Raw genomic sequence first — 16,120 nt, 5'->3', positions numbered from 1 at the left:
TGGCTTTCTTGTGCCACAGTGCCTACACACCGTCACGGTTTTATCCACCAACCTCTTTCCTTCTTCATTAAATTTGACAGGGAAGCCAAAATGCTCCCAAACAGGGGATTTAAATGACATAGGGCGTTCAAGCTCTTCTGTTCCTCCGCTTGCCATGACCACGCTGTGTTGCAGGCTAGGGGTTTTCTTTATGTTAGCTATCACTATGTCAGCTACGTGTTATGTCTGTGTGGTAACCTAGGCGACAGGTTTGTGTGGCAGCGTGAGTAAATGGAAACAGACGTAGCACTAGAGGCAGCAGTTATTGTTACAGTAGTCACGAAGTCTAGCCTACTTTTATTTTCCATGCCCACTGTTCTACATGTTGTACGCTGAGGACAATAAATCACAAACGAGCCATAGGACTGTTTGCTTATTGAAGAGGGAACTGTTGCAGACTTTTACCCAGAGCGTGGAAAGTAGCTCTGTCCCTGGAACTAGCAGGAATAGAATGGTAACGGCTGTGTGAGGACTGAACATGCGCACAATTTATTTTTTTCATAAATCAATCCGCGGATCATGTGTGTGCCGAACCGAAATAATTGATCCGAACGGATCACGGATCAATGATGATCCGTTGCACCACTAGTATTTTCCGGTTTGCTATACATACTTTGGTATAACACAGCACACCTTATGTTAGATAAAATGACAGAACATGTTGTCCTCTGCCACAGCAGTCTGGAGGCTGAACATTTGTCCAATGTTCATACGCAGTTATCATCTTTTTATCATACTATATGCTTAATTATGTTGACAAACGATGTTTGTCAAGCAGAACGCTCAAAAGTATATTTAGTTTTTTTTTGTTAGCTGATTAATGTACAAAAGTTATGAAAATTAGCTCATATTATTTCCTTTAAGTGGCAGGGCTGTGTGCAGCACTGGTTTCTTGAAATACTGTAAAATGTTGGTCCTTTTCTTATGTGGTAGTGCTCAAAAAGCACAAGAGATTGTTTACCCAATTTGTATGTGCATAAAACTGGTCAGAAAAAAAAAAATAGAGTTAGCCACTCTCTCACGGCTGTATCTGTGAAGAAGTGTCCTGCATTGCGTTGGACACTGGGGGCCTACACTCTGTGCACTGCAGACACCATACCAAGCTCTTTGGTAAAAAGGCCCTTGTTTATAAGCCACAAACATCATAGTAAAATGAGAATAAACCAAACCTCTCTAAAAAAAAAAAAAAAAACTGTACAAGTAAGTGTAAAATGTTATTAAAGTCTGATGTTGTGTATTTTTCAGACGCTTGTGTGACGTTTGATCAAATGTCTGATTATTCTAACGTGACTGTAGCCGAAAATGCCACATCACCAGCAATTGAGTTTTGGGAGTGAGTAAAAATAGCAAAGAATCCTAAACTTGAATATTGTTAATTGAGATGTAGTGAAAGTGACTGATATAACCGTGATTTGCAGGAGAAGAGTTCTGAATATCACAGGGAATATCCATGAGTTGGGCAGTTTAAGATGGGAGTTGGTTCTCTGTCTTCTGCTGTCCTGGATCATCTGTTACTTCTGTGTATGGAAAGGAGTGAAGTCTACTGGGAAGGTAGGACAAGGCCTTTCTCATTTCTTTATTTTGTAAACAAAACATTCCATTCTATACTTATCACTTTCCAAGGTATCATGGCCCTATCACTACAGCTTGAATATGCATTGAGGACAGGACGTGTTTGGGCAAAGTTCATGGTGGTTCTTCCTCAAAAGTGATCAAATCCGACTTTGGTTTCCTGTTGCATTTTTTGTTGTTGTCTTGTAACCTGAGAACTTCTTGCTGCTGGAGTAGAACCAGAACCACGATATATATTCACAATATATATTTCAAGTTGCATTGCAATTCAAACACTTTCAAAGAACTGTGTATTTGTTCAAAAAGTTTTTCGACTTTGTTTTGGAAAAGGTGAATGAGATTGTCTTATAATAGGCTTTTATGCTTATTAGTAAAAAAAAATTAACTATCACGCACTTTACATTTACAACAAAATCTCAAAGTGCTACAATGGGATAAAAGACAACTGATAAGATAAAAGCAGGGACAGTAAAATGCAAATAAAATACACAAATAAAAGTAGTGAGTCCATTAAATGCAAAAAGAAATAAAAACAGGACAGAGCATTTAAAGGGAGATCATTAAAAACAGTGGGTAAAAAGAAAGGTTTTCAGGCCTGTTTTAAAGTGTTTCACGGTCTGTGGAGCCCTCAGATGTGGAGGCACAGAGCGTTCCACAGCCGAGGGGCAGCGCAGGAAAAGGCCCGGTCTCCCATGGTGTGGGAGCGAGTTCTGGGAGTGTGAAGAAGGTTGGTGTTGGAGGAACTGAGAGGGCGTGAAAGACAGTGAAGGGTGAGAAGGTCTTTTAAGTAAGATGGCGCATTACCATGCAGGCAGTGGAAGGTGAGCAGAGAGATTTTGTAAGTGATCCGGGCAGAGACGGGAAGCCAGTGAAGAGATTGGAGAACAGGGGTGATATGTTCATGTTTACGCACTCTCATCAGGATCCTGGCAACACAGTTCTGAACATACTGAAGGTAATGTTGAGAATTTTTTGTTGTTGAATTTGATGTGAATCATTTCAGTTTTTGAACTGTTAAGATGGAGAAAATGTTGCTGCATCCATGCCTTTATCTCCTCCAGACAAGCTGTAAATGTGGAGAGAGGATAATTGGCAAGATGAGGGGGCTGGCAATGATGAAGATGGAATGGGTTGGGTCTCAGGTACATTGCTACCTAACTTAAGGTAAAGCTGAGTATCATCAGCATAGCAATGAAAAGAGACCCCATAGCTGCTGATAAGGCGCCCAAGTGGTACCATATACAGATTAAAAAGAGGAGGTCCAAGAACTGATCCTTGGGGCACACCACAGGAGACAGGATGGCTCAGTGACCTGGCACGACCAATGGAGACCAATTCGGAACAGTCCATCAGGTGTGATCGGAACCACTCCAGGACCGTGCCAGTGAGTCCTGCAATGTGCTGTAGGCGGTGGAGAAGGATGTGGTGGTCTGCAGTCTCAAAGGCTGCTGACAAATCAAGAAGGATGAGAAGTGAAGAAGAGCAGTCATCAACAGGTCATTTGTGACCCAGACCAAAGCTGTTTCAGTACTATGGGCAGCACAGAAATCAGATTGAAATTTGTCCAGAATTCTATTGTCATGGAGGTGCTGTTGAATGTAAACTGAGACTAACTTCTCCAGAACCTTAGCAAGAAAGGGAAGGTTGGAGATGGGTCTGTAGTTTGCTAAGTCCTGGGGGTCCAGTGTAGGTTTTTTGAGGAGGGGTTTGATTGTGGCAGATTTTAAAGTGGGGGGAATGTGACTAGATTGGAGGGGTGTATTCACTATGGCAGTGATGAGGGGACTGAGAGAGGTAATATGGGCCGTAACCAGGGCTGTTGGGAAGGGGTCAAGGGCACATGTAGAGGGTTTCATGGCCCTGACAGTGGCCGCATTTCCTTCTCACAGACCTCTGGAAACGAGCAAAGGGGGGGGAAAGCTCCTGTGAATCGGTAGTAGGGCTAAGTGCTGGGGGGAGAGTGGTGAGGGCTGATCTGATTGTCTGGATCTTATTATAGAAGAAAGAAAGAAATTTATTACGGAGGTCATTATTAGGGTCAATGATTGAAGCTGTTCGTGGCTGAAGGAGTTGAGTGATGGAGGAAAAGAGTACTTTGGAGTTACCAGGGTAATCTGAGATAACGGATGAATAAAATAGTGATCGGGATTCCTTGTGAGACCTTGCATACATCGTGCGGTGCTCCTGATAAGCTAGCTTGTAGACTAGCAGACCAGAGGCTAAAAAGCGTCTCTCGAGCACTCGACAACAATATTACTGGGCATGTATTGTTGTAATGTTTTAAATACTTGAACGCAGTTTTTCTACAGAAGATAATTGTTTTGTATATGGGATTATCGTCCATTGACTCTTTTGGGCTTTCACATGCGCGCGCCTATCGACAAGAGGTAAGTGACATGCTGTTTATAAAGTTGTTTTGTAACGTCCCCATGCCAGTAATGTGAGAACCATGCATATGGTTTTGATGGTAAGGCTTGTGACTTTATTGTCGGATGGTTTATAAAGTGGTGTGACGTTTCTGCAGTGTGCAAGTTGTTGTTTTACGTGGAAGGTTTAGCTCTTGCCCCTTAGCCACCACGTATTTGGTTAGCATGACAGGCTGCGCAAACAGCACAATCGCTTCACAGGGAGCGCCGATTTGCACCAGTCTGTGTCCTACCGTCAGTATTTGACAACCTCTAGCAATGGAAATGCGCTTCAAATGCCCCGGAGTTCCCCTTTAAGGCCAGTTGCTAGAAGTTCAGAATTGATCTTTTTCAGATTTCTAAAAGAAATCGTCTGCTTTGGATTTGTGGCACTGTCCAGGAAGGGAAGCTCCATACAAACAACTTTGTGATCAGAGACTCCCATGTCATAAGCAGAGAGATGTTGCAAAGTTAAAGAGATTGTGATGGCTCCATCCAGAGTGTGTCCACGAAAGTGTGTTGGCAATTTGACATATTGTTCCAAGTTCAAACAGTCCAGAAGATGAAGGAATTCAGCTGCTTGATGATTGTAGTAATAATGCATGAGCTTTTGAAAAGTAAAGAATGGGGACTGTATCTTCACAGAGAACAGTACAGTACGAGTAAGAATTTCAGAAGTGTTTTTAATTTGTACTACAGCTTTTAGACCCAAAACTGAGTGAAATTTGAGAAAATATTGAATTTATGTTGTGGAACACTAAATTATTGCTCATACAGCAGATATTGTGGCAACACTGGTGTCCACAATTGTTGCACTGATCAACCATGTCTCTTCCACAGGTAGTATACTTTACTGCCACATTTCCGTATCTGATGTTGGCTGTGTTGCTTGTGCGTGGACTCACATTGCCGGGGGCCTTCAATGGGATCAAGTTTTATCTTTACCCAGATCCATCCCGGCTCAGTGATCCCCAGGTACAAACACATTTCTCCACTTAACCAATTAATTATTATGTGACTCTCCCTAGAATAGTTTAATCAATTGAAAAACAATTTTGGATGTCTGATTGAAAAATGTTTTCAAGCAAAAATACAACCCCATTTTCAAAAAGGTTTGGACACCGTGTACAATGTAAATAAAGAATGTGATGATTTGCTGATCTCATAAATGGTTATTTCATTTACTTTAGAATGTTAGAAAAGTTGTGCATTGTCCTTTGCTGGGTCCTTGGGTGGCGAGGCAGTTGCTCTTCACTCTCGGCAGTAGCACAGGACCCGGTCCTAGCCCATTCTGATCCCTCATAGCGTCTAGGAGATTATCTGTCAATCGTCTCACTCCACCTCTGTTCACGTGTGGGCCTTTCCTTTAAACAGATCATCTCTTTTCCAGAAAAGATTAAAGTTCTCAATGAAATGCAGTCCTCTGGATTCATAGACTTTGGACAGCCATGTGTTCAACTGAAGCAGCCGGCTGAATTTGTTTATCCTCCTGTCGATGTTTGGGAGAGGTCCACTCATGAATGCTTGTATCGCCACTTTATCAAGACTCTCAAATTGTTTCTCAAAGTATTTTTTAAAGATTTCAGACTGATTCTCTCTGATGTCCACTGCACCAACGTGCACAATCAGCTGTTTCACCCCTTGGTGTTTTGCCAGTACCTCTGGTAGCAATCTTGTGATGTCAGAGACAGTGGCTGTGTGTAACCATTCTGTTTATGTTTATATTAGATATGGCTCCGTCTCCAAGCACAAGAGTATCTTTGACCTTGACACAAGGCACAGTTTTTCTGTCCATCTGCTGCTTTGTGCCGTTCTCTGTCTGTTATACTCAGTCACATTTGGCTCTGACAGTGGTAAAAATCTGTTTGTTAACTTTTTTCCGGGTGATGTTACATATCCTCCGTTGATACCAACAGTTTGACGTTTATTGGGCTTAGCACCAAGTCCATTATAAGTGTCTTAACAGAGTCTTGGAAAAGACACAGTATCATTTAGTAATCATTTCTTGTAGCGTGCAATTTTCTTGTTGATATATCCGACAGCTTTCACAGGGCATTGTAGTCGCTGGCTCGTCAGATAAAAATTATTAAAAAAGCCTTGGTTCACTTAAAAGAAAAATAATAAAATTATATCCTAGACTTGTGGAAGAAGTAAAATGATTTAAAAGCAAATAAAGCAATAAGCAGCAGGAAGAAGCAGAGGCAAGTCTGCACTCTTCAGAAGCAGGACGCAAACTACTTACTACTATAGAGCTACTTAATGGAAATTTAAGTATATAACCATCAGTCAGGAGACTGAAAAGATCGGTAACTTATTAATGGTTTTCATTCAGCAGTTTATTTATTTGCAGATGTCAGAGCTGTGTAAAACATTATCAAACTACTTTCATATGTAGTTTATTGTGGATGGCAAAAAACAGCCCTCCATTTGTCTTGCAGGTGTGGATGGATGCAGGCACACAAATATTCTACTCCTATGCCATTTGCATTGGGTGTTTAATTGCGCTGGGCAGCTATAATAAGTACAACAATAACTGCTATAGGTAAGATTGAACTTAATGAAAAACAGCATGTAAATGATAACAATGCAAGAAAAACATTACGTGAATGTGATGTAAAACTTGAATGGATTGTGTTTTTGGTTTGATTGTCCATAGGGATTGTGTGTATTTGTGCCTTCTGAACAGTGGAACCAGTTTTGTTGCTGGTTTTGCCATCTTCTCTGTTCTTGGCTTCATGGCTTATGAGCAGAACACCGACATATCAAAAGTGGCCGAGTCAGGTGAGTCTGCCAAATAGGATGTGAATTAATATTTAGGAGAATAATTCAATTCAATTCAATTCAAAATACTTTATTTATCCCAGAGGGAAATTAAATGTTGATGTAGCTCAATTAAATCAAAGAGTTATTATAGATGCTGATGGCTGTGGGCAGGAAAGATTTCCTGTAGCGGTCCGTTTTGCATCCAAACTGAAGAAGCCTTTGACTGAAGAGACTCTGTTTTCAAAATATAATCATAAACAGAGGAATATTTTGTGATGAAAGGAGATATTTGTTTATCCAGAAAGGTGGAATAGTTTGACTCAACAGATAATTCATTAATTACAGTTCATTAATTGTTCTCTTTGTTCGCGGCAGGACCTGGCTTGGCATTCATTGCCTATCCTCGAGCAGTTGCCATGATGCCGTTTCCTCAGATATGGGCGATATTCTTTTTCATTATGATTATCCTCCTGGGACTGGACAGTGAGGTAGGCTGTTTTTGTTTCTTTGTTTGTTTGTTCAATTTGCCACGTTTAGATACAAAAAAAATTACAAATCGGCTAAAAAAAAAGTCAGTTTTTCCAATTTCCAGTTTGATCAGAATTGACTGGTTGTTGTTCTTAGATAGCAGTGGTTCAGGGTTTGCACGTACTGCACTGCAGTATAAATTAATATAAATTAATAAAATTTGTGTATAACGATGTCTACAATAACCCAACAAACTATTACTCAAAAGTACAATAGAGGAACATTTGTGGTCTTTCACAGCCATCCAGAACATCCAGAAAGGGGGGGGGGGTTGGATTCTATCCCACCTCTCAATTGGTGAGAGGCAGGGTACACCCTGGACAGATCACCAGTCCATCACAGGAGCCACACAGAGAGAAACGAGACAGCCATGTACGCTCACACTCATGCCTTGGGACAATTTAGAGTCACCAATTAACCTAACACGCAAGTTTTTGGATGGTGGGTAGAAGCCAGAGTACCCGGAGAGAACCCATACATACATACACGGGGAGAACATGCAAACTCCACACAGAAAGGCCCCAGCCGGGATTCGAACCAGGAACCCTTTTACTGTGAGGCGAAGTTGCGAACCACTGTGCAGCGTTTTTGTAAAAAGAATACATTTTTCAATTTGGACTTTGGATATTGAACAAGACACTGCAAGGCTTTACAAAGACTATATATTAATAATGAGTGTGTGTTCTGCTGTCATCCCACTATCTTTATGAAGTTCTAGAGCTATTGGAATTTTAAACAGTATTTAAGAATTTAACTTATTATCTCTTTCCATAAAGTCATGTTTTGTGTCTTTATGTACCAGGATGTTTTGGTGACTACTCAACAGATTTCACATCATTTGAGTGAAAAGTTAAGCACGGATCAAGATTATTATTGATAATAGTGCTTTTGTTGTTGCTATCAACATTGTATTAACATTTTATATTTTCATGATCAATTTTTACGACATAACTCTGATTCAGGTGTCCCCAAGATAAAACATTTCCAACTTTTCTCATTATAGAAAATTATGATTATAGAATAATATTAAAAATGATCTTAAATTGGTGATGAGAATTTGATTGGAAGCGGAGGACATGCTGAGCGATGTTTCCCTCACCTTAATTGTTTGAGAGAACGTGACTGAGAGGTCTGTGTTTCAGTTTGTGGGTCTGGAAGCTATAGCAACAGCAATCTCTGACTTGAATCCTTCCTTCTTCCACGTTGGCCATCGACGTAAACTCCTCCTGCTCGTCATCTGTGTTTTCAGTTTCTTCATTGGCCTTCTGATGGTGACTGAAGTAAGGTCAAGTTAACCTGCCATTTAATTAACATTTCCTGCTGATAATAGTATAAAATATCTAAGCTGCATTCTTCCACACAGGGTGGACTGTACATATTTCAGGTGTTTGACTACTATGCCTGCAGTGGAATGACTTTGCTTCTCTTTGCCATACTGCAGTCTGTGTGTATTGGATGGGTATACGGTGAGTTAATCAACATAAGGAATGTGCTTGGCTTCTTCACAATGAATCTAAATGTTCTGCACTTCTTTGTTTTCATTCATTTACAGGTGCTGACCGATTTTATGACAACATAGAGGACATGATCGGATACAGGCCCTTTCCCCTTATTAAGTACTGTTTGAAATATGTCACACCTGTGATTTGTATGGTAAGTTTGAATGAATGTTAGTTGAACCCCACCCTGTTCGTTACTGTTGCGGAGACTGTCAGTTTCCATTATCACACTGAAAACACAGTTCTAACACAGTGTTAGTTGAACACAGACTCCTAACTGACTTAATAATGTTTCTAGTTGACTCATTTCAAATGGCTGGTTTGGTTTGCTCTGCTATATGCACTTGATAGCCACATTCAGCCCTGTTTTCAAATAGTTGTGATGTAGTGTTGAGTGTAAATTGACCCACAAAGACTTGGAGAGCCCTCTATTGGTTTTTACTTCAACTACTGTGCTAAAGGTGTGGATGAAACACGTGTTGTTGTTTTTTTTTTTAGTCAGGTAGTTTATTTAGTTATAAATGTAAACAGTTTTAAAGAATAGCAATAAAATGAATAGTCTTCATTAAGTTGCGCCATAACACATTTAGAACACATTTGCAATCATTCTACGTTCTCAATAATAAAAGCTACCAATTTTTAACTAGTTAAACTCATTTAATCCAATGATTGAAATCAGCCTCTGTACATGGAGCACCAAAATGACGAGTTCAGCAAACCAGTAAACCTGGAAGGCTTTCTTTTCTAAACCAAAGGAGATTTAAACTATTCGTCGTTGTTTCATGTAATTGGGAGATACATATACATTTTTTCTAGGGCTGTGACTCGATTAAAATTTTTAATTGCGTTGAAATTAATTAATCGAAATTAATCGCATTTTAATCGCATATACTTTATCATTTAGAAAATTAACATTTTCAACAATATTTCAACAAACACAGAACATATCCCTATTTGAAATCTGAATGTAGCATGCATGAAAACACAGTATATAGAATCTTGGATGTTAAGCTGCGTTGGGCCCCCGTTAGCTTCCACGCTAGCTGCTACATGTTTAGCGTTGAGGTGATATTTGAGGCTTGATACGCTGCGGTGATACGCAAATTCCTTGTTGCATAATCTGCACACAACCACGCTCTTGTCGACGCTTCCATCCGTCTGTATTTAAAAAAAAAATTTAAAAAAAATAAAAATTATAGTGTGCGATTGAAATGCGTTATTTTTTTTAACGCGCTAAAGTCCCAGTCCTAATTTTTTCTAATTTCATAATGTTTTCATAACGTGTCTAGAATTGTTTGTATTGACTGCTGAGTTTGTCATTTTAAAGGTCCGTCCACCAGTTCCATACAGTAAGCTGTGTAAATTAGTATAAGTCAGCAAAATTTTACAAATAGCTTTGAGAAATTTAACATCTACATGTGTTGTTCACATGTGTGAAGTTATGATCCATCACAACACCACGCAATTTGTTTAAAAAACTCTTTCAATTTCCACATCATAGAGATACCATTACAACAAAATTTGGGGATTTTCATACTTTTCACAAGCAGTGCGACGATGTGTTCCTTTTTTCTTTTTTATTATTATAATGAAAGAAGCTCTTTTGATCAAACGTTTATGATTCTGTGAGTTATATTGCCGATATGTCAACTGTGAACAGTATTTCCTTTTTTCTATCTTTATTTCCAGGGCACATTTGTTTTTTCTTTGGTCAAGTACACTCCTCTGAAGTTCAACAATACAATCGAGTATCCATGGTGGGGTTATGCCCTTGGCTGGTGGTTCACACTCTCCTCTACACTCTTTGTTCCTCTTCGGATGCTGTACAATCTTTACATCACTCCTGGTACACTGCGGCAGGTAAACTGTTTAAAAAAACAATTTGCGTTTTTTGTTTTGTGTTTTCGATCCTTTATTGAAACCAATATTCCTCTCTCTTAGAGGTTCTTTGTCTTGTGCACACCAGCCGAAGACCTTCCTGTGACCGAAACGGAAAAGAAAGCCTTAGAACTGTTAACCTTGCCCTCATCTTGTGACAACATGATGTGACAAACGGGATCAGTCTCAGATGCACTGAACACCATAAAGGAAATAAAATCCATCAAGGAGTGCCAAACCAAGTCCTTCCGAAGAAGTGCTTCCCAATTCATACGGCGTGAACCCCTAAAGTAGAAAAATATATGTTGATACAGTTGTAAGCCACATGTCATCAGCTGGTTATGACAGGCCTGTCTTAAAATAGCTTGCCCATACCAGCCATACCTTCAATTTTACTCAATATTCATCCCCCTATAGGACAATCTAATTCTTATCTAAATACATTGGGTAGTTTACGGTGAAGGGAAAGTATATTTTTAAACGGAATGATTTTTTTAACTACTTCAAATCTACATCATATTATATGTAGATATTAATTTTCCAATGTAGATTGTAACTACTTTCTATAAATGTGGCATTCCTTGGCTACTTTCAAATAGAGATATTTGATAAGAAACCAGGGAATCACAAATATTTTTTGCACTTCATATCACAAGAAAAATGCATTTGACTTTGACGTACAAGTCTGCGACACATTTATTGTTGAAATACTGTCTATTAAGAATTTTTTACCACATATCTAAGGTAGATATTGTATCAGCAAAGCCAACACAATCAACCACACTGTAGTTTGTAAATCTTTTGCAACAAATTAGGAAATATTTAATTTAAGTAATTACCTTGGACCTTGCTGAGTTGAGGTTGGAAAAATTCTCGTTTATCCATGTCTTTATCTTATGTTTTGTTTTTGCTTGTACTAGCTGTATTACCATCCATTCATTCGCCATGTCACACTAGGTCAGTGTTCAGATCTGTCAGCTAGCACTACTTAAAGTGATAGTTCAGAGTAGATTCACCCTAGGGTCATTTGAACCGTGACATCCAGCTAAGTAGCCCACCCGAAGTTTTTTCGATCTTGGCTGAACATCAGCTGAGTTACTGAGTTATTCCAAATAGCTTAGTACAAGCGCTAATGGAACCTGGCAGTATCTCCAAAATTACCACACTAAAATCACATGCCATGACACCAAACTTCTACAGTAGTACAAATATGGTCTGTACTCACAAAACGATGCATTTTGAAGTTTGTACTTTGTTGTGAATCTACTCCGAACTATCACTTTAAAGGTAGGGTAGGAGATCCTGGATTTTGAGTCCAGCGAAGCTGCATTTTGAAAATACCAAGGTCAAAAGTCCCAACCCTTTTCTTCACTTTCCCCCCGAAGCCACGCCTCTAGAGTACATGAACGAGCACGAAGGTGCACGAGCGCTGTTCTGACAGCAAGCATCGATCGTTGCCGTATTTAGTAAATGCTAACTATACGTTTAATAATGCTAGGTGCTAGCCAAGCTGGCTCTAGTTTAGCTTCCTGCCAAGCTTCTGGACGCGTAATTCGTTCACGGAGCAGGGTACGCACACAGGGGGAAGGAGGGGGAGGGAGAAGCAGATTGCACTTTGATAGACGGCATCAGAATCCAATCATCGTGAACGGTCCGTTCAGTATGATTGGATAGTGTTTTTCCTAGATTGTACGTCCTAGAGGCCACTAAAACTTTTCATATTTGTGTCAAAACTTTTAATTAATTGGTTGCAATGTGGGTGTGAAGAGTATTTCAAGCAATATGTAAAAAAATGCTCCAGAAAAAGAACCCCTACCCCACCTTTAAACGATTCACTACACACTTATTTCCAATGTTTCTCACTTCTTGTAAAATCCACATGACTTTCAGGAGTTGGATTTGATGACTTATTATAAATCGCATCTGCACTAGTTTGCAGATTTTGTATTTGTTTTTAACCCACGGGGAAGGTGGGCTGTGGGTGTATCCACTGCTTTCACCGCTCTGAGTGGGGTGCCTGGTGGGCAGCCCAGCTAATGTGCTGTTTAAATATGCATTCTTGGCTCGCTCAGCATGTGTAATGCTGCGTGTACACCAAGAGCGACCTACGCTACCAGAGCGCCGGAAATCATTATTTCTCTATGGAGGGTGAGCTACCTGGGCTACCAGAGCAGATTCGCCAGTGGCGAAGAGAACTGCGCTACCAGAGCGGATTCCAGCGATTAAACTCAAGCTAACATTATGGTAATGAGCTATGACGTGTTTCGGCGAAAACCAATGACAATCCACAGATTGTCATTGTCGTCTGTTTCCGCGGGGTTCGCGGAAACAGACGTGTAAACTTTGGTTCCTATCCAAACAATAGTCGTTTAATCCTGAGACTGTTGCAATTGCCGTGTCGAGTGCTTCAATACAATAGTGTAGTAACCCCACGCATACCTTTCTCACTGCAATTAAGTTTTATTTCGCATTTATTTCGGATTTTATTTCGAATTTAGTTTATTTTCACCGCTGCCTCTGCTATTCCTGCTCTTCTCAGGTGTACCTAATGTAGTTTTACATCATTTGTAACGTGATGTATATCTTGTATTACAAATTGTAAATAACAACACGTTTATTCGTGTCCCTGCCCTCTCTTTCCTCATGTTTTTTTCCGCGGGGGTGCTGCACAGCCGCGGGGCCTTTAAGAATTGAACATTCTAAATGTGACGTCACGAGCTACCAAAGCAAATTATCAAGCGAAGCTTCTCCAGCTACCTCCGCTACCAGGTAGCGTAGGTCGCTCTTGGTGTACATGCAGCATAACAGTGCAGACTCTTTCTAGAATACTGTAACAGCATGGACATTTCATATGGACTCTTTGTAGGATCGTTATTTGGCTTTTAGGTATTCAAGGAATTTCTTTATTCCTTTTTTAGGTTCCCCCATAAGATTTAAGAATTTGGAAACTAACTATTTTGAGATTTTACTTGATAAATTACCTAACTAAATATCTTTATAATTGCTTCTGTCAATTTGTTACCGTTTAATTTGTGTCAGCGCTGGCCGTGTTCATGGCCTTGTGAATCTGCAGCGCTACAATTGAAAATTACATTTGACCTTTGCTATTGCTGCTAATGTGGAGAAAAAAATTAAGCGATATTAAAGTGTTTCTTAGAATAGTTTTTTTGTTTTATTTAGTCTTTTTAAGTTCCTTTACCATTGTCAACTTGGCTCAAAATCGGAGTTTTGTGATCCAACAAAACCTCCTTTTTTCAACTTAATCTGTCAAGACAGACTCACGACAGAGTTTGAATGCTGGGGTGTGGAATATTCCACCGGTTTTAAAGTAAAAGATTTCATCTTCCGGCTGCTCTTTACTTTGTCTTAAGTTCTTTGTTTGGTAACTTTAGGTTTAGGCACCTAAACCATGTGGTTCAGTTTAGGAAAACATCACAGCTTGTCATTAGATTAACCCACAAAAACATAGTATTCTTATTAGCAATAGCAAAGCAGTACTCTTTTTTTGTTTCTTGTGGCCTTCTGAGACCAGTGATGCCTCAACTGCAACAGACACAAACATGCGTGAGGCTAAAAAGGAACCATCAACTTAAATACATTGAAATACATGCATAAATGCAAAAACAAATTGTGACCACAAGTAAATTGATGGTTTATTTTATTTCTTAACGAGATGTTAAAGTGATGAACATGAGCGGGAATTATGACGTGCGCATGAAAACTTTGATGTTAAGACTGTTTCTGCTGCCAAAACATCATAGGGGAAAAGTGTAATGTTACATTTATAGAATGCAACAATCTGAAACATGAATTGATAATGCACTTATTACAGCTATAATTCTGGATTATTATTAATATCAGATTTATAAGGTTACCTTTATCTTGTAAGCTGCACAGATAAGATAGTATGGAAATCCATCCATGAAAATGTGCCATTGTAATGCAAAGAAAATCCTCTTTTTTTTTACACTTAGCATCATAAACTGCCCTGTGTGTGTTACATATGCTGCTTAGAAAAATGTTTCCAATTCCATGATCTGCAGTCCTTTTGTAGATTTTGTAACGTTGTTCCTGTGTGGATCTTGTATAGATAAATGTTCAGTAGTCGTTCTGTAAGTCCCACAATCTTAGTGATATTCTCACTTTGTGATACAGGCCCAAAGTTGCATAACTTTTTGTCATAAAGCAACTTTGATAATAATTTAACAAAGTATCAGTATAAATAAATCAACCATGTCACTTTTGGCTAACTGTAAATGAACTAAATTCAATTTGAGAAGGGTAATTGTCCAACAAAGCCAAATATCTCATTCGCCGCTGAGCCACCATGCTCTCTAACATTGAAACGTTTCTGACCTCCGAGCCTTTATATTGTACAAGTTGAATTTGTTTATGAAATGCTGAGGTAGTCATGAATTTCTCCACCATTCAAATTGGTCACAGTTAGAATCACTATGAGTATATATTGTATTTCAAACTGTAACATGATATTTCTCCCTTTTTTTCACTCTATTTGCACTTTTAATGTGTTCAAGTTCAGTTTTCCACAGAATTATCAGAAATTAAGCTTAGATGATTTATGTATTAATCATTTTGTATAATTCTTGTATCAGATCTCGGTGGTATTTGTGATGATGGTACAACATACAAATGCTGTAATGTGACATTTTTCAAATTTAAGGATCACTGATTTCCATCTGACAAAGACTGTGAAAAATTATGTTTAAACTGATAAGATTCTGTTCCATATAATCCATATGTTACCAGTAATTACATCAAGAGCAAACAGTACACTCAATGTTTTTTTTGTATAACTGAAATGTTGGATTTGGGTTTATGTTACCGTCACTGTTAAAAAATGTCTAAAAATGTCTTTTAACCTGAACTTGCAAAAATAAAAACAATTGATTGAATATTAATTAGTTGCTTATCCATGCCTTTTTGTTTGCATCTCATTGTTTCATCAAGCTAACTTGGCTCGACTAGTGACGATGAATCATTACTCCGCATCTGATGATAAAAGAAGGACATGATATAAAAGTGAACGAATTACAAATAGTATGTGATGATGATCACTGAATTGTTCCTCAGTTTTACACCGTTAGACTTTTTATTGTATTTTTGCAGAGACTTAATAGCAGCACTGTTGCCCATGAGCCCCCATAATTACCCATTGACACAAGCTTATTCTCAGTAAGTTACCATAGCTACTTCAGTACAGTAACTAAGTGGCAGGACTGTTGCCACTTGTACATTTATTTTATGATATTAACACTGTATTCTATTCTATTATGTATTGTAATGTATTCTACAGTTTTCTTTTTTTTTAGTCCTTAACAAAAATTAAAACTTTGATATGCATTTATGTTGAGGGGCCCATTACATATATCTGAGCAAGTCACTGCATTTAAATAAACACGCTATGAACAAAGTAAA

At 38.9% G+C, this 16,120-nt stretch overlaps 1 protein-coding gene across 2 annotated transcripts in view; it reads left to right on the top strand.

Moving 5' to 3' along the window:
* The window catches only part of LOC142377253 (sodium- and chloride-dependent GABA transporter 2-like), a 33,777-nt gene extending 18,174 nt beyond the window's left edge, over window positions 1–15,603 (top strand). The window contains exons 5-15 of one of the 2 annotated variants that reach the window (XM_075461175.1): window positions 1,285–1,372; window positions 1,458–1,590; window positions 4,857–4,991; window positions 6,455–6,558; window positions 6,673–6,797; window positions 7,155–7,267; window positions 8,450–8,587; window positions 8,671–8,773; window positions 8,860–8,960; window positions 10,496–10,666; window positions 10,748–15,603. In XM_075461175.1, coding sequence (XP_075317290.1) covers window positions 1,285–1,372; window positions 1,458–1,590; window positions 4,857–4,991; window positions 6,455–6,558; window positions 6,673–6,797; window positions 7,155–7,267; window positions 8,450–8,587; window positions 8,671–8,773; window positions 8,860–8,960; window positions 10,496–10,666; window positions 10,748–10,855 — 1,319 coding nt within the window. In that variant the 3' untranslated portion in view covers window positions 10,856–15,603. The remainder of the gene's footprint in view (window positions 1–1,284; window positions 1,373–1,457; window positions 1,591–4,856; window positions 4,992–6,454; window positions 6,559–6,672; window positions 6,798–7,154; window positions 7,268–8,449; window positions 8,588–8,670; window positions 8,774–8,859; window positions 8,961–10,495; window positions 10,667–10,747) is intronic. The other variant, XM_075461176.1, reaches the window with a different exon arrangement.
* Window positions 15,604–16,120: the final 517 nt, after the last annotated feature.

This window comes from Odontesthes bonariensis, chromosome 3 (genome assembly GCF_027942865.1).
Source record: "Odontesthes bonariensis isolate fOdoBon6 chromosome 3, fOdoBon6.hap1, whole genome shotgun sequence".
NCBI lineage: Eukaryota > Metazoa > Chordata > Actinopteri > Atheriniformes > Atherinopsidae > Odontesthes > Odontesthes bonariensis.
This window is presented reverse-complemented; position numbering and strand designations above follow the sequence as displayed.